This window comes from Lissotriton vulgaris, chromosome 2_2, assembly GCF_964263255.1.
Source record: "Lissotriton vulgaris chromosome 2_2, aLisVul1.2, whole genome shotgun sequence".
Classification (NCBI taxonomy): domain Eukaryota; kingdom Metazoa; phylum Chordata; class Amphibia; order Caudata; family Salamandridae; genus Lissotriton; species Lissotriton vulgaris.
In genome coordinates, this window is record NC_141688.1 from 104,360,778 (window position 1) to 104,387,416 (window position 26,639).

The following is a 26,639-nucleotide window of genomic DNA, read 5'->3' on the forward strand; positions in this document are numbered from 1 at the left end:
TTGCGGATTTCTTTCATAACAAAGTCACAAAAATTTACTCCACCTTCCCCACCTCAGCAACAACTCTGGATGTATTCCACTCTCCCCCCCCCCTAAATCACCTCGGCACCCAGATCAGCCTTCCCTTGAGCACTTTCCTCCTCTGGACCTTGACACTTTAAGCAAGGTGGCACGACAAGTAAAATCCGGCTCCCCCCGTGATCCCGCTCCTCCAGAAGTCCTAATGCAGGCAAGCACAGCCACTTTGCCTGTCATCCGGGATCTTCTAAATACCTCTATATCCGCATGCTCAGTCCCCACAGCTTGGAAGCAGGCCATGGTACGGGCGCTGCTGAAGAAGCCCAGCCTGGACCCAGACGACTATTCCAGCTACCGCCCCATCTCACTTCTCCCTTGGGCCAGCAAGGTGTTAGAGAAGCACATAAACGCGCAGCTGGTCCAGTTCCTGGAGGACCACTCTCTACTACACACATCCCAGACAGGCTTCAGACCAAAGCATGGCACTGAAACCGCCTTGCTAGCCGTCACCGAAGAAACTCGAAGGATACTGGACCAGGGAGGATCAGTGGCAGTGATCCTCCTTGATATAAGTGCCGCCTTCGATACGGTCAGCTATACCACCTTGCTGGACCGTCTCCATAACATCGGAGTTTCAGGTGACGCTTTAAGGTGGCTTGATTCCTTTCTGTCTGGGAGGTCGTTTCAGATCTTCGACGGAGAGATGGTGTCCTCGAGTAAACCCCTGAGCTGCGGAGTACCACAGGGCTCTTCCCTGAGCCCTGTACTGTTCAACGTATACATGAGGCCGCTGGCGGGTGTTGTCGAACCATATGGCATTAAAATCGTGTCATATGCCGACGATACCCAGCTTGTGGTCTCGTTGGCCACGAAGAACAGGCATTCCGCAGCCGACCTCCTAAATTGCCTAGTGGACGTCAAGGGATGGATGACCAACTCCTCCCTAAAACTAAACGGTGATAAGACGGAGCTCATGCTCCTAGGCCCTACCTCTCCCGTACCCTTCACTTCCCTGTGGCCCAGTGCCCTGGGCCCCCCGACCCCTAAGGACAGTGTCAAAAGCCTGGCGGTGTGGCTGGATAACAAACTCTCCTTCTCTACTCAGGCCAAAAAACTGTCCTCCACCTGCTTTGGCCTACTTAGAATCTTGAGGAAGGTCCTCCCCCTACTCCCCCTAGAGGCCAAAAAGGTGGCGGTACAAGGCCTCATCCAGTCTCGCCTGGATTCGAACAATGCCTTTTATGTAGGGGCACCGGAGATGACCCTCCGAAAACTGCAGGTCGTTCAAAACTGTGCAGCCCGCACCTTGCTGGAAATCTCGCGCACTCACTCAGCCTGACCTGCTCTAAAAACTCTCCACTGGTTGCCAATGAGGCAGAGAGTGACCTTCAAGGCGCTGTGCTTGGCGCACCGCGCCTTCTGGAAAACAGCCCCAGCCATCAACACCGACCTCATCATTCCTTACCAACCTAACAGGAACCTTCGGTCGACGGAGGCGTTCCTCGCTGTTGTTCCCAGAGTGAAGCGAGCCAGGTCTGGGGGCAGGCTGTTCTCTTTGAACACTGCCAAGCTCTGGAATGCTCTCCCCATCTCACTCCTGTCCAACCCAGACCTCCTCTCATTCCGTAAAAATCTAAAGACCCTACTGTTTGCCAAATCCGACTCTCCCTAGATCCCCTCCAGTCACTCCCTGCTTCTACTCAGCGCTTGGATGCTTTCGGGCAGCAACCGCGCTTAACAAGTACTTTTACAATTACAATTACAATTACATCCTGCATGCCAATCCTGTCTCCCCGTGGTGGGTTTGCACACTTGAACATGGGCGTAGGCTCTGTGATTGACCCCCGCTGGCAGTTCCTTTGGGCATGGATCTATCGATCTCGGTAGGCTGTGGGAGCTGCGGAACCGGGGACTCGATTTTGGAAGACGCGCCACAGAAAGAACTTTAGGTGTGGCCTCTGATCCCGGTGTGCGCCATCTGTACGGAGCGGAGGCCTGGGGGCGGCAGACTTTGTTGGTGCCCCTGGGAACTCGTTTGACGCCCGGTGACTAGGTACGGACGTTGATCCAGGTGGTCTGGGCGAGGATTCCTGCGCTCGATTTGTACTCTAGGCGAGGCACACTCCCCGGGGGGGCAATGGGGAGTGAAATACGTGGTGTAGAGTGACCGCAGAAGGGCCCCCCAGCCATATAACTACGGGGTTAATTCCTGCAGACCCCAAACAGGGTCCCAACACGGCTGAGGGATAAGACCACACCCTGCACCAAGTGCATATACCATGCTTGCTGACATAGAATGGTATCAGAGCATAGCAAGGCCCATTAACTTCATCCAACGCCGATGGTGTCACGGACCTCGCCTGCCCTGCGTATAGCGTGTGCTTAAGTCAAGACGGAGTGGTGTGATGCGCAAGGGTCCATAAAGTGCCGTGCGTTCTTTCTCTTGGCCTCAGCTGACCTCACAGCCTGACCACCTAGTGCGATTTGTGTCGGTGCTTTTGGTGTGCTCTCCACTATTGTCCGGCCCTATATACAGAGACTACCAGACAGAGTCCTGCTTTCATTTGTGGGCTGTGCACTATTCTATGCTCTGCCAGACGCCAGAGCACATTTACCAAGAAATTTCCAGCGTGCAACCCAAATGGCGACAGAGAAGAGTAAAAGGCCTGGCTCAAAGGGACAAAGGGCGGTGCAAACAAACAGTCTCAACCACTATACCCTCCCTAAAGAAATGCTCCAGAATCTGTCCTTGTGGGAATCCTTCAAGACTGTGATCCGAGGGCACGCTCTGTCTTTGATCACTGGAGCTAAGAGAAAAAAACAAAAAGATATTCTGGATATAGAGACTGACATTTACCGACTCGAGGGTGGCCTTGAAGCGGGTGTTACACCCGAAAAGCTGCACCTCCTCAGTCTGAAAAAGCACGACTATAAATCCCTGGTCACAGACAGAGCTAAAACCCTAAGTAGAGAACGTCAAGGTAGGATATATGAATTGGGTGACAAAGCAGGGAAACTAATAGCTTGGTTAGACAAGAAGGACGGGGCGAGCAGACTAGTCCCTGAACTCAAGGATGACGACTGTTCCTCTATCTCTGAACCCCAAGACATAGTTGACAGATTCGCTACTCACTTTCAACTGGTATACTAGACAGTGACCCCACACACTGAGGAAGACTCAAAAGACCTCCTACGCGACATTAAGCTCCCTTGCCTACCCACGACTGACCAAGAGTTTATGGACAGTGACTTAACTACAGATGAAATTGCTCAAGCAATTTGTGCATCGAAACCAGGAAAAGCCCTTGGTTCCAACGGCATTGCCATCGAGCTCTATAAACTGCAGCCCGATAAACTCGCACTGCACCTGAAATCGATGTTTGAGGAACCACTGGAACGCGGGACACTACCGAGGGAACAGCAGATCCCCACTATAATCACTATTTATAAAGAGGGGAAGCCCTGGACAGATTGTGCCTCGTATAGACCAATTTACCTTCTAAATGTGGAACCAAAGATACTGGCCAAACCTCTGGCTACCCACCAGCTTAAGGTCATAGGCACCCTGATACACCCGGACCAATCGGGCTTCATGCCGCATAGAAACACTGACCTGAACTTACGCAGACTCTATGGGGAGTCAACTGTGATAGTGTCTTTAGATGCAACCATGGCGTTCGACACGAATGAATGGCCCTACCTTTGGGCGGTACTGGCTAAACTGAGTTTTGGGCCAAAATTCACTCAGTGGGTGCCTCTTCAGTACCAAGCACCCCTGATGCAGGTAGTGGTTAACAATACATTTTCAGCCACGTTTCCACTCAGCCGCGAACCCGACGGGGTTGTCCTCTCTCCCCCCTTTTGTTCGCACTCGCCCTGGAGCCACTGGCTGCTTGGATCTGACTGGACCTGATGATACGAGGGCTGAGATGGTTCCTCGGGTGGGTGGACCACATTTCACTCTCTGCGGACAACATCTTGCTTTATCTGGCCTCCCCGTCAAAATCTCTGATGGCAGTTCTGGACATCTTTGCAGTATTCAGCAGATTTTCCGGATTTACGGTTAAATGGGGAAAGTCCTTAGTGTTCGCCCTATGTGGAGATCCCCACTACTCCTCCTGGAAATTGCCCAATCCAGATAAGCATAGTGGCATTTACATCTCACATGACTCTTAAGTCCGATATGCTCAGAATCTCCTCCGACCCTGCTCAGACTCAAAAAAGACATCATAACATGGAAATCGCTTCCCCTCTCCCTGTTGGGTAGGGCAGCCCTGTTTAAAATGATGTCTCTGCCCCGCCTACTATATGCTTTGCAAAATGCTCTTGCCCCGGTACCCCAACAATACATTAGAGACATGGAGGGCCTTCAGAGAGAATTACTCTAGGATGGTAAGCCATGAATCGCCCTAAATAAACTGACCCTAAACTGATACGATGGTGGCATAATCCTGCCAGACATAAAAAAATATTACTGGGCTGCACACCTGGCCGCCATAGATCATGGTACCTATGGGCGGGGCGACGATCCAGGCTACGCCATGGACAAATGGCTCTTACCCGGAGGTGGCTACAACAGGGCGCTTTACTCACGGCCCAACAAATACACTCTGACAGGCCCACCAATCACTCAGTCCAGATTTGGCATGACGCGACCAACGCCCTTGGGTGGGGACGTAAACTGACAATGGCGACCACCCCCACCCCCCCTTTGGGATTCTGAATCCTTAGGCAGCCTATGCATATCAAAAGGCTTCGATAAATGAGATCTCATCGGTATTGCGCAAGTCAAAGACCTCTAGGGGAAGGGGAAGGGGAAGGGGAACTCAAACCCTTCAGCAAATTACAAGCCGAGTATGACTTGGCGCCTACTGAGTACTTCCGCTATGCCCAAATCCTACATTCACTTCGAACACTTTTCCAGCGGGCACGACCCCTCCTGACACCTCACCCTTAGAGGATAGAATCCTGGACGGCCTCTTTCCTGAAAAGACGATTTCCCTAATCTATAAAAAACTTCGGGCCTTGCCATAAAATCGCCTCTCTAGGATCGTGTCCTGGCGGAGATGACGGAGCTAAAGACCTACTTCCAAGAGGTAAGCGTTCTAGGTCATGGGAGGGGAAGAAACCACATTGATGCGTCACAGATATCCTTTATTGTTGGGGCCACACAAGTGAGGAGCAATCTTTTCGGCAGGGGTGGGGGTGCGAGCACGCCCCTTCCATGCTCATGACAGCCCCACGCAGCGGGGAATTAGTGCCGCGTGGAGCTGTCATGAGAAAAGAAGCAGTTAAATGAATTGTATACCAACAATGAACACAAATGTTAAAAATGTCCGAAAAATCCCAACAGTGTGAGGAGATGGACTATGAACAGTGGCAGTTGGCACCATAGGTACAAGGCGTTGTAATGTGCATGTATTCTATGCTGCAAGTGGGCGAGTGGGCACGCAGGGAGGGCGCGGGGGGGTTGAGGGGTTGAACATTTACTGCATCCTATGTTTGCCATGCCTTGTGGGGGGCTTTCTTTTTTGCCTTAATGGTTTTTCATCTGTTATACTGTACCTGACGATTCTCGTGATTCATTGATGAAGGCAGTTGCCTCTGGGAAACAGAGCTATGCATAATATGTGTGTTCAGACAATAAAGTTTGTTGTGAAAAAAAAAAATGTCCGAAAAAACCAATGTCATTGACAGTCATATAAACAAACATAATTGCTTTAACCCCTTCGCTGCGGGGCTAATTTCCCCACAACGCGGGGGGAGGGGGGGCCGCGCGCGGCGCCGCTGTGCTCATGACGAGCCCAGGCTCGTCATGCAGCACGGTGCTCGTGTGCTGGTGACGAGCCTGGGCTCGTCATGACCACGCCCGCGCAATGGAACGCTCAGCACAGCGGGGAAATTAGCCCCGCGTGTGAGCGTTCCACGGCTCATGACGAGCCTAGGCTCGTCACCAGCACACGAGCACCGTGCTGCATGACGAGCCTAGGCTCGTCATCAACACAGGAGGGGTTAAGAAGACCAATTAAATCAATGAGCCAAAACAAATTCAGCCACTGGAATATCGAGCAACATGATTGCGCGCTGCTACAGTCTCCAGCTTTAATTCTGTCAGTAATGCTTCATTAGCAGAACTCCAGCTGAGGAGGCTAAAATCCATGGCTTGGCATTCCTGTGTGGTGATTGCGACCACCACACTGAAATGCGTTAATCTAACGCCTGATGCGTGGTACTTGGCAGAGCTGAAAAAAATCAAATTTAGACCCTCTTACTTAGTCCAATTACAGACCAATTTTTTTGGTTCTTGTCTATGCGAAAGTGCTGGAGAAACATGTGCACCAATAACTTACAGCGGAATTCAATGGCGTGCTCCACCCTTCACAATTTGGGTTTCGAGCCAATCAATTCACTGAATTGGCACTTCTTGGTTTTACTGAGCTCCTGAGGCACCAACTGGATAATGGTGGAGCGGTTGTACTGGTTCTGTTAGATCTCAGTGCTGTATTGGATAGTGTAAACCATACTACGCTCTTCCAGAGACTGGAGGCTCTGGGAATCAGATACGGCCCTGTCCTGGTTAAAATGTTTTATGCAGGAACGTACCTTCCAGGTGCCGAACAACCAACACAGGTTAAAAAAAAAACTGTAGTGTCAGGTGTGCCTAAGAGATGTATTCTGATCCCTCTGCTCTTCAGCCTCTTTGTACGTCCACTAGCTGTGATAGTAGAAACTTGTGGCCTCACATGCAGACGATGCCCAAATTATGGTAGCTCTGTCTTCTCAGCAGAGTCAGAAGGTAGAGGCCCTTAACTCCTATCTCTCACACGTCTCATTATAGATGGGTGCAAGTTCACTAAAATTGAACAGAGACCAGGAGCGGCTCTTTCACTAAAGCAGAGGAGCGTCGCCCACTGCTCTCGGGGCAGTGAAAAGGGGAAAAATAAAATGATGGTAACGAAACGTTATACTATTATTTTTCCTACTGCAGTGGCTTAGTTGTTTCCTGTGGGTGTGGCTGGGCTCCTTAACACCAGAGCACTGTAGGGAGAGCACTGTAGGGAGAGGAGTGGTGGCAATGCAAGTGCAGATGACAGTTTGGCCGGCCATCTTGGGCTTATCAAACAGTCATGCGCACTTGGCATGTTCTCCACCCACTCTGCATTACAGCCTGGGTGAAGAAGATGCCCAGGCTTCCAGTTCCTGCCTGAGCGTTGAACCACAGCACTCTTACTAATCACAACGCTGGATTGCATCGTTGTGATTGACTTAGGGGAACCTCGGAGCCCAGGTTCTTCCTACCGCCAGGAGTCGAGACAGGATGAAGACAAGTTGATTAGGTTGGACGGAGGAGAGGTGCCGGCCGGCGGGGACTATGATAAATGTTCTGTACTTGGGGGTGGCTAAAACGTTGCTTAAACGTCTCCAACTTGTGCAAACGTGGCAGCTCGCCTCTTGCTCCACCCTCCTAGGTTCAGTTCCACTGCCATCATGCTTAGGAGCCTGAGCTGGTTGCCCATTGAGCTGCGGGTACAATTCAAAGTGTTGTGCTAAATTCGCAAATGCCTGGCTAACACTGGACCTGGCTAACTCAGATCATTTGGTGTCTGGGTACAAACCGGTCCATTTCGCTGTACTCCAGCTATCTCGGTCTGGCCGCAATTCCTAAATGTAGGGAATCTCAACAGGGAGGTTGAGTTTTTTCCTTTTCGAGACCAAAGCTTTGGACTGATCTGCCTCTGACACTCTGGGAATGTAGTACTCCTTCCCGGTTTCGTAAATTGCTAAAAACGTGGTTGTTTTCTTCCAATGACACCCTTCTAATTGGCTTAATGTTACTGAGATCCTTTTAGCTTGTTCTATTGTCCATGTTGAGCTCAGCGCTAGGAAACCTTCTTCGAAGGTTCCCATGTGCTTTACAAAATACATATAATGACCTGAAACTGGCCTATGAAATTGTGCTACCCTAACCCCCAGATGCTGCATCAACCCAATTTGCGATTCCTTAATAGCGAAAAATACTGATTCGTTATTAAGGAATGGCAAAATGGTGGAATGCATCAAGAAATCACTTAAAAAATAGAGATTTCTTAGAATTCATTTGCGAGTCGCAATTAAGGAATACCTCCCCATTCATTCCTATGGGCCTAGAGGCCCATAGGAATGAATGGGAAGACAATCTCAATTTGCGAATCACAATTAGCGATTCACAAATTGAGATTGCGATTTCAAGGGTGCCGGGGTGTCCAAAGGAGACCCTGTTGCACCCCTGAAATTGATATGTGCACATATGTTGCGCACACACATGCCCTTAGGACATGTGTGTGCGCAACATGAAACTTTGAAAAATGCACTTTAGTGCATTTTTCAAAGTTTTTGCAAATTACCATGAAGTTGTATTTCATGGTAATTTGCGTGCCCTATTAACGATTTCGCTATTTTAAAAACTTTCATGCATTGCATTTAAGGAATCTCAATTTGAGATTCCTTAAATGCAATTAATCGCAATTTAGCGATTTCTAAAATTGCGATTTTTGCATTTGGGATGATGCATCCCAAATGCAAAAATACCGCTTGCAAAGGGGCAGATTCTGAGAATCTGACCCTTTGCGAGCGGATTTTAGTTTGATGAATCTGGGCCTAACCCCTAGATTCATCAAAGTCCCGTTTTGCGAGTCCTTAATAGCGAAAATTAAGGAATCGCTATTAAGGACTTGCAAAATGGGATTCATGTAGGAATCGCTAAATAAATTGCGATTCCTACACATTCCTGATTTGCGATTAGCAAATTGCTAATCGCAAATAAGGATGCGATTTCAAGGGTGCTAGGGGTGTCCAAAGGACACCCTGTAGCACCTCTGAAATGTAAATTTAGACTTATGTTGCGCACACACATGTCCAAAGTACATGTGTGTGTGTAACATACAACTGAGAAAAATGCACAAAAGTGAATTTTCTCAGTTTTCGCTATTTACCACGAAGTCAGACTTTGCGGTAAATAGCGGCAAAAAATAGCGAAATTGCAATTTATTAATGGTTCATTAATAGCATTTAAGAAATCTCAAATTGAGATCACATTTAAGGAATCTCAAATTGAGATTCCTTAAATGTGATCGCAATTTGAAAAATCGCAATTTTTTGCGATTTTTAAAATTGCGAGTTCATGGCCCATTGATGAATTCCAAATTCCATTTTTGCGGGCGCAAACGGCCGAATTCTGCAATTCGCACCGTTTGCGCCCGCTAAAATGCTTCATGAATCTAGCAGTAAGTGTTTATACTCCCATTCAACTACCCTCTTCAGAATTCCTAATCTAAGTCCACTCATCAGACCTTCCTCCTTTGGGAAGTACTGCCGTGGGTGTCTGTTCGGAAGGTAAGGAATCTGTGGTTAGGCGCACAGCTACTGGTTTTGCTCCGGTGGTGTGGCACCGGGGTCCTGAAGTGGAACGGGCCAGTTTGCCCTGCAGCAGTTGCAGTTAGTTTAGAGGCTGCCCCGAATTCTTCCAACACAGAGCTGCCTGGGTCCCAGCTTTGGGTTTATTTTTTAAGAGAGTGCAACGAGGGAGGGGCGCAGAGGGAATACAAAATAAGGATGAAATGGATGAGAGGAAACGGTTAAAAGAAATGAGAGGGTAAAAGAAAGAAGAGGGAAAATGACAGGATGGAAGGATGAATTAAGGATGGGAGAGAAAGTTGACATTAAGTTCTAGGGTGTGATGTGCCTGCTGCACCCCTAATATCTTTATTTTAATACCAATCTGGGGGTCCATTTCCCTTGCTTGCATAAGAGCCATGGACCGCAGGGCACAACACTCACCGTAGAGCAACATGACTCCAACTACCGGCACACTGCGAACATTGCTGAAAAGATTTTCCACCAAGATCCAGTCTAGTGCCTGGGAATATGCTAATGATGAGGAATATGCGATTAGGTAGAATATCCACTAAAAAGAGTGCTGGCGGAGGTAATTAACTTGTTCTTTGGCACAATCATTTCATTGTAATCGGCTCAAGCATTTTTAGGTCATCATGATTCTCCCTTAAAAGTATCTCTTAACCACAGTAATTGCCTATAACTGGATTTAGTGCATAGATCAGTATTGTTCTGGCAACAAGTTTTCTACATTTGTGTGATCGATTTAGGTATCAAACATTCTTAAATGCATAGTTCTAGGAAAGACTTGGTCACTAGCGAAAGACCAATAGGGAAAGTCTTGACAGCTACTAAATGCATTGATCATTCTACGAAACAGGCATCACTCAACTCTGGTCCATTACCTCCTACATAACAGAACACTGCACTAGCCATATCTTTCTTCACTGTTTCTGCCTTCATCGTTCTTAGTTGTATCTGTTCTACTCTGCTACCAGCTATACAAGAAGTCAGATCGTAATATGGCTATCGTGTAAACAGTATGATAGTGGCAGTTTTATTGCTCTTTGTCTTTTTAGCATAACCTGTGTTTTAAAAACCGCTATGAATCTTGGATTAATGTTTACCTATACTTGTTGCCTTGCAATGCAACTGCTTAGTGTTTCTGTTTTCATACAAACTGTAAAAACTTTTCAATTTAACAATGCATTTTGCTGAGTTCCCCATAACCAACAATAAGTGATGAGGGAATGTTTGCAAAGGTTTCAGCCAATTAAAAATGCTTTGATTGCATTCCAGTTTGTTTTGCCTAGTGCACCATATGAGACAGTCAGGAGCTGTATACAATTCAGTCTTAGGCCTGTTCCAGTGGGAACAGTTCAATCCTAATTTTAGTCTACGTGTACTCTGAATAGCAACCCGAGACCAGTTTCAACTGTGTTGGGGCTCGTCAGTGAAGTTAAGCTTTCCTCCTATGGAACAGCAAGCAAGGAACCTGCCACTGGGCCCAACAAGGCCCCAAGTAAGCCTTCTCTATGGTATAGAATGTTATTCTTGTAATCATGGGACCTAGTCAATGTGTTTTCAAGGATGGTTTTGTTGATCACACCTTATCGATAAACTATGGTTGCTTGGTTCTGAATCTTTTGACGACTTTCTATCAGTTTATTTGTTAACCTGGTTTAAACAATGTTGCAGTAATACAAGTGGGTTACTAAAAGGACTCTGCATAGCCCCACTCACTCGTAATTTCAGAGGAGAGGAAATATTTTCCATGTTATGGAAATCTGTCGATTTATGCCCTTGACAGTTGAATTGGCTTTGAGAACAGATAACCGCTTGGAGTCTCCGGTTTAAGTTCAGCGGACTGTGGTGCTCAGAAGTTGGTGGACTCCTTGCATGGTATTGAGGTGGATTTTGGTCCTCCCATGAGTAGAATAACTCTGTTCAGGTATCTGGAGCACTCGGCCATCCAAAAGAATATGTGATTCTCACAGAAAGATATCTGGCCCGGATCTCTGAATGTGTTTTTAGATTAAAGTTGATTTCAGTGTCAGGAGTGTGTATTTGGAGGTTGATCTGGTACTTCTCTAAGAACTTCTTCAACTGGCCCATCCAGATTTGACCAGTAGGAATGAAAGAGAGGAACTCTGTGGCACATGGCACTTTTTGATTGAAGATTCAATCGAACATCTTTAAACTTATGGGCTTGATGGGAGAGAAAAGACCAAGTACTTTACAAGGCAGAGCCAACACATTCAGCCCATTTCTCTCTGCTTAGCAGGATTTTGTTCTAAACTCATGGTGTTGTAGATTACTGATAGATTGGGAAGTTTGAGGACTTGTTTTTGTTTAAAGACCCCTGCAGGTCTCTAATAGTAGCAAGGGTGCATTACTGGCTGGAACCCAGTTACATGATTATAAATTATGAAATTGAGCTCTAAGTATTGTTGAAGCTGTCTTGTAAACGTCCTTTTCTTGATCTTGTTGTTGTAGGATAGGTTGCAGTTTGGCTGACAGTCAAGGTTTTCAAGTTAACTGTTTCTTTACCAAAGGTGTGATGTAATGTTTCAAGTGGCCCAGAACAACTCTGTGCAAAAAGGAATGTTTCTCCAATTTGTCTTCAAACGTTGAAAGGCTATTGGAAAACATTTTGGAAAAAATGGCCCACCTAAAATGTTTCCTTTGTGGCAAACTGCTTGCATCTTTTTACTTCGTTCTGTGTTTTCATCCTAAAAACTTGATCCCTTGTTTGATAAATTCATAACGAGAAGATTATGAATTTTTTGATGTAATTGTCAACTTGTTTTCACAGGGGACTATATTCTGGAAGCAAAACCAAAAGACATCTCTGAAGCTCAACGTCTGAACTATGAACAGGTAATAAATGACTTACTTCAAAATATTTGTAAGAATTTACAAATTTAGGTGTACTAAAGTCTAAACTATCTTCAGTCGCTGCGTTTAGTCTCTAAATGTCTAATTTTGCAGGTGAGCTTTCACATTCTGTATGTTATAAAAAAATATTAAACACTTACATAAACATATGATTGGCCAATATGTTTTTGTTAGCATACTTGCAACAGTTGGATTCTAAGTTAGGTCTCTACTATGGATCTTGGTAAATTGATAATTTGTTATAACTCATATATTTTATGTTGATTTGTGTAGCACACTAATCATCTGAGAGCGTATCCAGACACTTGGACAAGTTGTGTTGGTGTGTGGTCCCCTTGTGTTATATGAAGAGCCTGGACTTCAGCTACTTGCGAGGCTCAAAAAGTGAGAAGGAGGTTCTAATATGTTGAGGGAGGTTGTTCCATGTCTTGGGTGCGATATAGGAAAATGAGCGATCTCCAGTTTTGCTTTTGCAGATACAGGGAGTGTGTGACTGGGAGTGAAGCAGAGCGTAGGTGTCTAGTGGGTTGATGAAAGGGTATGTGACTGCTCAGGTATTCTTGTCCTGTGTTGTGTAAGGTTTTGTATGTGTGAGCGAGAAGTTAGAGTTTGTGCTTGTGAATGGAGAGCCAATGAAGCTTCCTGAGGTGCTGCATGGGAGGTGGAGTATGAGTTTTGTGATTGTGTGATTGTGTTCTGGATGGCCTGGAGTCTGTGAAGGAGTGTTTTGGACATTCCGGCGCAGAGAGTAATGCCGTAGTCCAGCCTTCATCTGATTTACAGTTTTTCAGATAGCGAAGCGCAGTGTCCTGATGGTCTCGGCATGCATCAGTGTTCTGTTTTCATCAATGTGCGGAAAGTTTGTATTCCTGTCAAGAATTCCTGTCATGCGAGGGGAGGAAAACGGACTACATCTCCCAGGATGCTTAGCGGTTGAGAGGTTATGTAAACAGGAGAGCTGTTACATAACTCAAGGAAAACACGCCCTTATGTAAACAGGAGAGCTGTTACATAACTCAAAGAAAACACGCCCTTATGTAAACAGGAGAGCTGTTACATAACTCAAGGAAAACACGCCCTATAAAGGGAGGAACCGGGAGGTACAACGCTGTCGGATATTGTGTTTACACCGACGTACCTGCTTCGTGAAGAGCAGCGTTCCGGAGTGGTGCTCCAGTAAGGCAAGAACGGAGGTAGGTCGAGTCGTTACTCCCTGGGCCGTGTCTTGCCCCATCCTCACCTGTGAAGGACCCGGAAGCTCTACCGGTCAACCATTGAGCTTCGCTTTTTGACTCGGCTGAGTCAAAGCGCAGTGGCGCTTATGCTGGTTGGAGTCGTAACTCCCAGCCCGACCGGAGATACAGGGACTGCCAGCTGTAACGCACACCAGGAGGTGTTTGCCGCGTTACAGACTCGGACGTTCACAGGATCGATCGATCGAGCGGCTGCTCTCGGTTCAATCTTCTTGCTTTTGATTGGGGTATCGGTAACGCATCACCAGGAGGTGACTCCACGTCCCGGTGCAGTCTGAGGAAGAGGTTGAGCGGCTGCTCCCTTCAGGTAGAGACCCCGGCTGGGTGTTTCCCTGACTCCTCGATTCTCCCCAACACTCTTCGTGCCCCTCACAGCCTACCGATTGGCATTGTCGGCCATTTCATTTCTGCCCTCTGTTGGCATACGCCGGGATCGGCGTATATGCAGAGGACGGTTAGGACCATCCGTGCTGTGGGCTGGTAACGTACTTAGCCTGGAGGATTCCAGTGACTATAACTTTTGTTTACTCTTTGTATTATTTGTGCCTTCATTAAAATAACTAACCCTTCACAAGTGGTTGCGTCCTCATTATCGTGTCTGTTAAACGATCATGAGACGTTCAGGGCGTTACAATTCCCATATAGAACTAAGCTACCTAAAAATCTGCAAAGATGGGTTTTCATTTGATACCCTTCTGTATTTCACTTGATTAGGATACACTAGATCCCTTAGTCCTAAATTAGGCTTGTCCTATTTCGTATATTGAGTTTGTTCCTATTCCATTTTAGCCTTCCTTTTGCGGAAAGTTAAGCTAGGTTGATGAACCATCTATGATTAGTTGACATAATACATAATCTGGATCTACTGAACACTTCCATGGCCAGAATCCAATGAAAAAAAGGGCATCCCATGCCCCAAATGTATTGGAGCATTTCTTCGGAAATGCCGATTAACATTCCACCACAATTTTGGGATATATGAACTTTTGAACTTTCAAAACAATTGATGCAAATAACTTTTGATGAATTGATGAACAAATAATCAGAATTAACATTGGAGTCTGTCTATATTTGACGAACCCAAGAGTGTGCACCAACGCAAGGATGCGTTTACTCCCCATGTAACGCACTCAACCAGAATCCAATGAAGTCATATTATCCAATTGTTGGTAGAAATTATTTGTTTCCAGTAGGTGTATATGTGTGTTTAATTGCAGATTATATTTGAAGCTTTGTCCAGCTCACATTTTGGAACATTTTGCAGTCCTTATCTCTTTTCTGACATATGGCTGAAATGTGCTACGTGCCATTGATGAATGTAAAATGAACTAATCTAAGATTTTCTGGGTAACTTCACATATTTACTGCCATTTTCATTTGAAGGGTTCCTAATTAATTGCCTTATCAAACAAGAAAATATTTCTTTAAAATAGTGTTTGCTTCAGGGTGCAACTAGGTTTGAGCATTTACTGAAATTAGAATGCTTAATGAATAATCATTTGTAAGACAATGGGCAATGATTAGTAGCAGGAGAATTATGCTCTTTTTACTGCACAGTTATGTTCAAAACCCACACTCCACACACTCTTCTTACTCACGCTCTCTCTCTCTTACTTTAAAAGTTATTGTTCGGAATTAAAACTAAAACGTTACTGAAATTCCCCCATTATGATTAGCTTCACGCAACAGCCATGCAGACCATAACTTGGATGTCCAATGCAGTGCTCAAGACCTCATCCACTGATTTAACAGATCAAATTAAAATGGTTATAAATGATTGTATGGATCTGATTACTTATTGCATACTTATTAACATTATAAGTGAGACATCTGTGGCTATATTTTCTATAACTGGTTTGCGTACATGTTGTACAGTGACGTTGTGGTTTTTAGGTGGTGTTGTTTATAGGCATACATTTGTAAGATTATAAGCATTACATTTGGTGTGCAAGTTATAATTTACATGGCTGTTTTTGTGCCTTAAGGATTGTGAGACCATTATTATATTTTAACTGCGTTTTAGATGTGAAATGGGAAGATTTTGTTGAAACATACGTGAAGGTGTCCTGCCAATTCTAACTATAATTTAATTTTAGCTTTAGTTTTTCTGTCCATTGAATATCTGGGATTGGTTTGTGGCATACCGTATTCATCTTCAATGAAAGTATTCCCTTCCTTGGTGCACACAGCCTTTGGCTTAGAGTGTCATAGAGTAGAGTGGAGTGGTGTGTCATAGAGTGGAGTAGTGTGTCATAGAGTGGAGTGGTGTGTCATAGAGTGGAGTGGTGTGTCATAGAGTGGAGTGGTGCCGAGTAGAGTAGCATAAAGGGGAGTGGCATAGAGTGGCGTGACGTGGTGTTCTTGTATAGTGAAGAAACACATACTGTAGTACAGTGGAGTGTCTCCCTGCAATGTATTTGAATAATAAATACAGCTGTATTTCTTTTCAACAGCCAGCAGCGTCTTTGTGGTTGTTGTTATTTATTGGTATAGGGCTGTGTTTATAGCCCACTCTGTGTTAATACCCAATCACAACGTTTTTCTTCCTAAATGTATTTCTTATCTAGTTTTCTATTCGTTTTCATTGTTGTTTGACCAGAAATGTTTGTTTCTAACTTCCATGCTGCTGACTCGTTCATTTTCTGACCTCATTTGGTTTTTGGAATTGTTAGACCTGGCCCGGTTGACAGGTTTATCCCCAAACATTTTGCCTTTTGCCTCCTATTTTTCTGACCTAGTTTTTGTTGGCCATAGGATTCTGGGCACTTTACCACTGCTGATCAGTGCCATAGTGCATATGCTCTCTGTATAAATTGTGACCGGGATTGGTAATCTATGATTGGTTTATTTGATTTACTGGTAAGCCCCTCGTAAAGTGCATGGTGTGTGCCAGGGCCTGTAAGTCAAATGCTACTTGTAGGCTCGCAGCACTGGTTGTAGCACCCACATGGGTAGCCCTGTAAATGTGTCTCAAACCTACCACTGTCAGCTCTGCCAAGTACCATGCATCAAGTGTTAGACTAACTCATTTCAGTGTGGTGGTCCGCATCACACCACAAAGTCACACATTTTAACCTCCTCAGCTGTCTAAGCAAGAGTGCTGCTAATGCACCATTACTGACGGAATTTAACCTGGAGACTGTAGCAGCGCGCCTTCATCGTGCATAATATTCGCCTGGCTGAATTTGTTTTGGGTCACTGATTTAATTTGTCTTCTTAAAGCAATTATGTTGGTTTTTATGACTGTCAATGACATTGCCTTTTTCTGACATTTTTAACATTTGTGTTCATTGTTGGTATACAATTCATTTAAGGATTACTGTTCACTTGTGTGGTCCCAACAATAAACGATATCTGTGACGCATCAATGTGGTTTCTTCTCATCCCATGATCTAGAAGCTTACTCACATTGGCCGTTTTGGAAGTAGGTCTTTAGCTTCCATTTCTCCGGGAGGACACCATCATAGAGAGGTGACTTTCCCTTATCTGGCAGCCTGCCGCTGCTGATACTGCTACCTGTTGTGCCGCCGGTATTTTGGTGCTTACAGCCTCTGATGATGACCTGCGGCTGTTGTGAAGGAGAGCCTCGTTCCAGACAGCCCGTACCGTGGCTCGACCTGTCAGACCGTCACTAACATTCTGAGGTTTGTAATATATTATTGATCCCAACCTTGTTGACAGTATATTTAATTTAATATTTAATATTTAATTTAGTCCGTGTCATAACTGGGGTCCAACTTTCAATCCAACAACAGCACAATATATAATAAGATCGTCACAGCTCCTAGGCTACACTTGGTGTCACCGCTCAGCTGACCGGCATTGGAGTCCGTAACGAAATTAAGAAGTTATTGAACATTTTATTACAATCTCACTAAGCCTCAGCTCACTTCTCATCTCAGGCAGGTGGTGAACCGGCAGGCTGGGCAGCGTTCCGAGAGTCCACTGACAGTGACTAAGTAAATTCATTATAATTGTATTGATTAGGAGCTGAGATCCGCGTTGAGGCCTCTCAGCCTGTTTGATCTTTAAAAGGCACACCTCGGGGCGTGGCCAAGATGGCGGCGAGGTAGGACACACTGAATCGAGCTCCTGTCCGCCGTCGGCCATTTCGCAGAGTTCCCGGGTTCCCAGCAGCCTTGCGGCGTCCGGAGTGGCCTCACCGTGAAGTGCTAATAGCAGGGCACCGTCTGTAACAATACTAGGGTCCTGGTCTACCGTCATGCGGGCACTGAGTCACGGTGGCCCGAACTCCAGCGGCACGCCTCTGTCCAACGGGCGCGTGAAGTGGCCTAGCCGCAACTAACGTTGCAGGCCTGGTGCGCCGGGGACTGGCCTCTTCCCTGCCGCCCTCTGGCGCTGGCACCCTGCGTGAGGCTCGGTGAGCGAGCACCAGTATTGACCCAACGTCCCGGTCTTAGGGCCCGGAGCTGAAGCGGCTGAGGCCCAGTGGGCCGTGTGCATCCCGACCTTGAGTGGTGGGCTGGCTGCTGAGCCCAGGGGAAGACGCTGAGGACACACATAGCCCGGGCCGGGGCTCACAGACAGGGCGGATTTCTTCGGTGCCACAACGCCTGAGTGGGAGCCGGGTAAGCGGACAGAGTGCCCACAGCCTAGCGTCTTGCACCAGAATCTACGCAAGCAGAGATACTCCCTGCACTGGCCTGGTGGCTTGGCGGTCGTTCTCGCCTAACCCACCGACCGCACTCCTTGGTCGCTGCAGGGGAGGCCCCAGGGGAATCTCGTTGCAGTGAATTGTTGTGACAGCATCCAAATACCTGAGGGGTCTGATGCCTGCCTGCATTACTGGAAGATTGAAGCGGGTCTAACCAGGCCATAGGAGCGCACCATCTGCAGGGCCTTGCTGGCGGTTTGTGACCCCCGCCATCCCCCCCCTCAAGCAAGAATCTCTCCTGCGCTGCTGCCATTGTTGGAGGCGGGCGGCAAAAGGGTGAATCTGCCGATTGCTACAGGTGCTCCCTACACGCCTCTGGCTGACACCGCACGCTGGATGGAGCGAACTCATGGACTTCACATACGGAGGGGGCGCGAGCGCGCGCTGAGACTCTGCGACAACCTAGCTCGCTCCTCGGGGCCTCCCCTGTTGCCTGGTGTTGCGGCCCGGTTTCAGACCCTGCAAACAGAAATCCAGCGTGAACGGCTAACGCCGTGGGGACCCTTGGACTCTCCGGGCTCCCCCTCCTTTTTCCCCCACACAGCAGGCCTCATTGGTCAAGACAGTACAGGCAGAGATTGGCCACTGGTTACCTGGTCCCCCTGAACAGCTCTGGGGTCTCAATTGGCGTTCCCCGAGTGCCCGACTGTTAGCTTGTGATCACCGAATTACAGATGGCCCCTCCCAAGACAACAAAAGGCAAGCCCCTGACAGACGTTTTTGGTCGCTCCCAATCCATCCCCACCATGGCAAGCGGTGGCTCTGGCGGCTCGTCGCTCGACCCGATGACCCCCAAGGCGGGGAGCTGTTCACTAAGGCCTTCAACTTATCTTTTGGGCAAGAAAGTTTTCTCCAACATGTCCTTACTGAAGCCACGGCCACCACAGAACGTACTGGGGGCGATTTGAATTTAGTTTTTGATAATAGTGCTGACCTCTCATGCTAGTGCACAGGACAGGTCTGAGCTCTCTCACTGGCCGGGATCACCTGAGTGGCAGACTAGGGCTGATAGATCTCTGGAGACAGCTTCACCCCCATGACCGGGCATACACTTACCATTCAGGAGCTCACAAAACCTATGCTAGAATTGACTACTTCCTCTGTTCCACTTCCTTGCATGCTCTAGCGATGGAGGGCTGAGATCATGACCGCCTCTTTGTCAGACCAGGCACCAGTCCTTGCAGTGTTCAAGTTTCCAACCATGCACCAGCCCTCTCGCCTATGGCCTCTGTAGTGCAGCAGGTCCAGAAGGCGATTAAAGAATTTTTACACCACAACGCCAACGATGACACTAATGTGTTGATGCAATGGACAGCTCTCAAGGCGATACGGGGAGAATTTGTTGCCATTGCCACAGAGGACAATATTGAACGTAGCTGCAAGAGAGATGACCTCACCCAACAGTTGCAGGAGCTTGAACAAATACACCAGAGAACGGGGGCACATAGAATTTGGCGACAATTGCGCACAGCCCGACAGCAGTTGGCCGCCCTAGATCAAGTTAGGGCAGAATTGGCAGCCTTATGGCTGCGTTACTCATTCTTCACTGGGGCAGGATAGGTACGGCCGCTTACCAGCTCGCAAACTTCGTGAACCCAGACAGATTCAGAGCGTCCAAATACGCACGAAGAGCGGGGAGCTTACTATGAAGGATTCTGAGATAGCAGAGACCTTCCGTGATTTTTACACACAACTGTACACTGGTGAACACTTAAATTCCTCTGGTAGTGCTGAATATGTAGCGGCGGCAGGCATAGCCTCACTTACTCCGGCGCAGGCCGATCATCCGGACAGGGACATGCGACTTGAGGAAGTCATTGCAGCTAAATCCCATTTTAAGGTGGGCAAATCCCCAGGGCCTTTTACAAGACATTTTGCCCCCTGTTAGCCCCGCTTCTGACAAAACTATTCAATTCCTTTGCGCAGGTAGGGGGCCATCCTGGACAAAATGCTTGAAGCCTCCATGGGGTCATTCCAAATCCCGGTAAGGACAAAACATCATGTGGAGCATCTCAACCAATATCCCGCCTTAATATTGATATCAAACTGTACACTATCATAATTGCCTCTCGCATGGCACCCTATATGCCCGCCTTGGTGGAGCCGGATCAGGCAGTATTTATCCCACAACGCCAAATGAGTGACAATACCAAACGGGTTCTCCACTTGATTGATAAGGCCTCTTGGACGCAAGGGGAGTATATGTTACTTACCATTGATTCCGAGAATGCCTTTGATAGGGTCCATAGGCCGTACTTGGAGCGGGTCCTCATACAAGTGGGTTTGGGTAAGAAACTACGCACCTGGATCCTCAATTGTTATCGGTTCCCTAAAGCCACTGTCAGGGTTTATGGACATACATCCTCGCGATTCCCTATTACCAGAGGTACCAGGCAGGGATGCCCACTTTCCCCCCTTCTATATGCCTTCTATATGGAGCCCTTTGCCCTACGGATTAAGAGTAACCCTCTCATAACCGGTAATAAATTTGATGGGGATATACACACCATAAGCCTTTACGCAGATGATATTTTGATCTATCTATCGGACCCAATCCCAGCCCTAAGAGCCCTATCCACCGCAATGAATAGGTTTGCGTTAGCGTCAGGGTTCAAAATCAACTTGAACAAATCAGAGGCGCTCAATCTCTCCCTATCGCCACCCACTTTATCCCGCCTCCAAGATGAACATTCCCTTCAATGGTCCTCCACATCAGTCTCCTACTTAGGGATACAACTAGGTCCTACTATCCCGTCCACAACTGACACCAACTATGCTAACCTACACACCCTTATCCGTAAGGAACTGACTGGCTGGAAACACTGTCCATTCTCCTGGCTGCAGTTAAAATGACTATCCTTCCACAGATCCTATATTTATTCCAGACCTTGCCGCTCTCTCCACCCAAGGGTTAGATTAAACAGATTAAATCTGAACTAGCACAATTCATATGGCAAGGCCGAAAACCTCAGCTTAAACACGCCATAGCGATTCTTCCCCCGGAGGAGGGAGGGTTAGGGATCCCAGACACCCAACTTTACTATTATGCTGCTCAAATGCCATATTTAGTGGAATGGCATTGGTTGGAATCCGAGAAATGTTGGCTATTCCAAGATCAGGCAGTGGCTGCAACACCCCTGCAGAGAATCCCATTTCTCCCGAAGCACTATAGACCACCCAACCTTTATGCATCCTATATCACCCACCTGACCATGGATGCTTGGGACCACATTAACGTTAAATATGGCTTGACCACCTTCCCTTCCCCTCTTACCCCATTATTCGATAACCCGGATTTCCAACCAGGTATGGAGGCACAGGCATTCTCAGTGTGGAGGACTACAGCATGTCGCTCCCTGGGTCACCTATTTGACCTGGATGGGATGATGCCCTTCACATAGCTAAAAGGCGAATATGGCATTGCGGAGACGAAATGGCTGCGATACCTGTAACTTCGCCACTGGGCCCGCACCCACAGGTTAAGCCTGACGCACAACGCTTGTTGACCATTTATGAAAAATGGCTCATAACTCGTACTCTGACAAAAAACCTATCTCTGTCCTTTATAAGATGTTGTTAGCAAAGAATAAACATACCCATAATGCTGGCTGAGAACGTTGGGAGCGGGAATTGGGCAGGTCCCTAACACACGAGGAGTGGGAGAGTATTTATTACAGGGCCCGACATTTAGCCTACCATTCAGGACTCACGGAGACATTGACAAAGCTTGTTACCTGTTGGTACTACACACCTGAATGGCTACATCACTATGACTTACGGCAAAGTGTTACTTGTTGGAGGGGTTGCGGGAGGACTAGGATTCTGATACACCTTTTGTGGGAATATGAATATCTTCCAGCATATTGGAAACAGATTCTTGATGAGATAGATTCTCATTTAGAGACTTAACTGCTAAGATCCCCAGCATAAATCTTATTGAGTCTGCCTAATCCACTTACATACCCACTCAAATCCAGAAGGGGTCGTTTAATTGCCAAAGGCTCAGCTCTCCAGAACATATTGACACATTGGCGCTCTCCCCAGACCTCTACCTTCACAGGGTGGCTACATCGCTGGTGGCACGTCCTGGGGATGGAGAAATTAACACTTACCCTTCGGGTAAAGGATCAGAATTTAGAGAATTATGGCATCCCTTTATATCCCTTCTTACAGCAGAATTTTGTGAACTATCATGCCCCAGGTATCGAAGGCTTTTGCATCTCTCTGATCCACCGCAAACGGACACATGAAGTTGCCTACCATCATAGCGACACTGGCTAATCCTCCGTTGTTTATTTCGCCGGTGGACGAGGAATAGGGTGAGGGTAGGAGGGTGGGTAGTATAAGTTTCTTTTCTTGTTATGTGTATACTTTCGACCTGCTCCGCCTATTTCAATCTCCTGTTTCTATTGCTGGGGTTCACCGCTACTTCTGTTGCACCGCTTTCAAAGGGCGGATGGTGTTTTTTCTTGTTGAAGAAAATTCAATAAAAGATTTAAACAATAAAAACGACACCCCTCTCGTAAGAGCAGTGCTTTGCAGCAGTTTAGGGCAGATATTCTTAGTCTTTATGGTTGCTCAAATGTGGTTAATTTCTGATATTTAAATGTTTCTGCAGTTGTCCTGGTTTGATTTTGCTTGTGAGAAAGTTTCACTATGAGTATTGCACATAGTTGATGAATGTCACTCATACCTACACTGAAAATATGAAAATGTCACACATTGCTTATCAGAAACCTTGGCAGCTATGCACTGTAGTGTCTGCACACACAGTTGTAAACTACCATGTTGCCCTGGCAAGTGCACCCCCCTTGCCATGCCCAAACCTTCCCTTTCTTACATGTAAGACACCCCCGGGGCAGGGTGCAGTGTATGTGAAAGGTAGGACATGCACTGGTGTGTGACATGTCCTGATAGTAAAATACTGTTCATTTCTTGTTTCACTATTGGAAGGCTGTCTGTCCTTAAGGCTTATCATTGGGGTTGCACTATAACATTTTTACATATGTTACTTGCAATACGAACAAGATAGGAAAATTGAGTTTAGGCTCTCTGAACTCAGAATTTATTAACACACCTTTTGGTAAAGGTGTTTTTTAAATTCTGTTACAAAATGCAATTTTTAGAAAGTAAAACCAAAGGGGATGATGGTCTGAGTGTTGAACATTGCAAGCACTCACCCCCAGTCAACTGATCTGGGTTTAATCCATAATCATTCTTTAGCTCACTCCGCCACCCCAGTTCAGACAGGGCCATATGCAAATCAGTCTGACCCTGTCCATCATCCCCTTTGGTTTTACTTTGTTTGCCCTAAGTTGACAGGGTATGCCCAGACGTGGGTCCCTTGCTCACTTTGCCACTGGATTCAAGCTAGCCTGGCTGATGACGGCTGACTAGCCAGAAACCGGTCCCAGGATGCTTGTTTCTGGTCCAGGGAAGACGTGGCTTGGCAGTTTCGGCCGGACTGTTCCCGTGAGACACAGGGTCAGACTGATTTGCATATGGCCACGTCTGAACTGGGGTGGCGGAGTGAGCTAAAGAATGATTATGGATTAAACCCAGATCAGTTGGCTGGGGGTGAGTGCTTGCAATGCTCAACACATGATGGATGCATCATCCCCTTTGGTTTTGCATTTTTAGAAAGTGGGCATTTTCCTACTTTACCATTCTGTGTCCCTGTGAGACAGGAGCTGGGATGTGCATTCATTTTAGACAGTTACTGGGGGTGTTGAGGTGTGTCTTGTCTTGCCTGTCTGACTCATCGCAGAGCTGAATACACCTGGTCTGCATTTAGAGTGGTGGGAGGAGTTTTGCGTACACTTGAATAGGCCATGTCTCCTTTTTCACAATGCTGTCTCCACCCCTGTTGTCATGCTGAACCAGGGATGAGAGGGCTGGGTTGGACTAGGTTCAGAGACCCTTCCACAAAAAGAACAAAGGCATTTTGGGGTGTAAGTATTACTCTAAAAAATACAGGATTTTAGATTATTCAAGGAACAAGAGTACCCTGCTAAGTAGACCAGCGGAAGGACTGTGTGAGGAGTGCTGCCTTTTCTGAGTGAGGGGTGGGTTAGCTTGCAGATGCTGCTTCTGTAAGTGGTGTGGAGGAAAAGGACTGACACTTTTTAAAAAAATGTTTTTATTTTCTGTACAAACAAACAAGTTGAACAGTTTTGCACAAATTTGTTCACATCACATAATCGTGCTACTTCGGGCATTTCAGTTGCATTGAATGTAGGGTAATAAACATATAACATAGTACTTTAACATTGCATTGCCCCATCTTTAGGTCATGGCCATATTTAATCAGTCTAGGTCTTCCTCCACCCCAACGGCACATGGTGGCTCACAAATGTGACCCCGAAAATTGTTCCAAGCCCCCCAGATTTTATCCCACTTCCCCGGGCTGCCACGGTGGATGTAGACAGGTTTTTCTGCCACCATTGCCTCATCCATGTCTCTGCACCACTTATTAAGCATCGGTGATACAGCCGACCCCCACAGCATGGCAATGTTGCGATGCGCCATCAACATACCCAACATCACCCAGTCTTGTTGCTGGTGGTTAAGATCATTAGGTTCCCACACATTAAGCAAACGGCGGCAGCAAGGAGATGTCAAGCGTTTGGGAAATCGTGCGCATTATTGCTATCCAGTATAATGTCATGTGTCTACAGTCCCAGATGGTGTGAAAGAATGTTCCCTCCACCCCACAGTTATGTAGGCAGAATTTGTGCTCAGCTTTCCCCATTTTGTGCAGGGTCGTCCTGGTATAATACGTGCGATGCAGTACCTTAAGTTGGACCAGCTTCCGCCTGGAGGGAATGGCAGTTTCCCGTGTTGAGGGGAGGGCCTCCTGCCATTCAGTGTCTTCAAAGGGGCCCACTTCCACCGACCAGTTCTGTTTTAATGCGGACGTCACGTCTGGGAGGTTATTGATAAGTTTCCTGTATGTGAAGGAAGTGGCCTTGTCCTGCATGTGTTCTGTCAGGAGTCTGTCCACAAGGGGAGATAACTCCTGCAAGATGGTGCCTGTCGGTATGATCGCCTGAAGTGCGTGCCTAATCTGTATGTATCTAAACCTCTCTGTCTGCGACATCTCGTATTGTATTTGAAGGTGGGAAAACACCACCACCCTACCTTTTTCCAGAGATCACACACCACCGATATATCTATGGCGTCCCAAGCCTGAAACTGCTTACTATTACAGAGGAAGCCCAATTGGTAAGAGTCCCACAGTGGTGTCATTTGGGTGATGGTACCCAAACATTTGAGAAGTCTGTTGGCTTTGTACCATAACTGCACAGAGTGCTGTGTCAGTCCTATCAGGTCTTGGGGGGGGCGCGTCAGGAGTAAAGGTTACGGAGCAGTCCCTTATCCTACAGAGAGTATCTATCAGCAAGATATGCCAGTACAGTTTGCGGGGCGTGCAGCCAGAAGTTAATCTGCTTGAGATGTGCCGCCCAATAATATAGTTCGATATTTGAGAGCGCTATTCCCCCATCGTACCAGCTTCTAGTTAACTTGTCTTGCGCAATTCGGGGTGGCCTCCCGCCCCACAGCAGATGAGATACTATTGCTGCTATTGCTTTGAAGTACGGTACAGGGAACATTGATGGAGTGTTTTCAAGCACATAGAGGAAGTGAGGAAGTGCCATCATTTTATATAACGCGTCCTTGCCCAAAAGCGTGAGAGGGAGAGTCTGCCACACCTTGACGTCGCGTTTGAACCTCTCAAGGAGGGGACGGAGATTTAGAGTGTAAAATCCATTGGGATCCGGTGTGATGAAGATACCCAGATATTTGAATGCCGTTGTTGTGGTCCTCCGGGGACAGCTCAGGGGCAAGACAGGAGGGGGGGCCAACTAGAACATAAAGGATTGACTTAGTCCAGTTGATCTGTAACCAGACACTCTACCGAACTTCTCACAGACATTTAATAACTTGAGAATGGATTTTTTTGGGGAGGTGAGGTATAGAAGGATATCATCCGCATATAAGGATATGCGATCCTCCCACACATCGGTCCAACGGAGCCCTTTGATAGATGGTTCCCATCTAAGCCAGATCGCGAGTGGCTCCATAATCAGTGCAAATAGCAACAGAGACAGTGGGCACTCCTGTCTCGTGCCACGGCCGAGAGGAAAGTCCCGTGAAATGTGTCCATTGGCAGTGACATGGGCCAGAGGTTTAGTGTACAACAATCCAATCCAAGCGCAGAATTTGGGGCCAAACCCCATGTGCTGAAGCACTGCAAATAGGTAGGGCCTTTCTACTGTATCGAACGCCATAGTAGCGTCTAGTGAGAGGGCAACTGCTTGTTCCTTGATATTTGTAACTCGCGCCAGGACCGCATGGAGCCTGCGGAAGGTAAGTGCCGTGCTCCGATGTGGCATGAACCAGTGACTCAAGGTGTGGGGTCA

General features: G+C 47.0%; 1 protein-coding gene across 1 annotated transcript in view; it reads left to right on the top strand.

Annotated features, from left to right (window-relative positions):
- MINDY2 (MINDY lysine 48 deubiquitinase 2) overlaps window positions 1–26,639 on the top strand; it is a 562,341-nt gene that overhangs the window by 190,213 nt on the left and 345,489 nt on the right. The window contains exon 3 of the mRNA XM_086959375.1: window positions 12,206–12,270. Within this exon, the coding sequence (XP_086815501.1) occupies window positions 12,206–12,270 (65 nt within the window). The remainder of the gene's footprint in view (window positions 1–12,205; window positions 12,271–26,639) is intronic.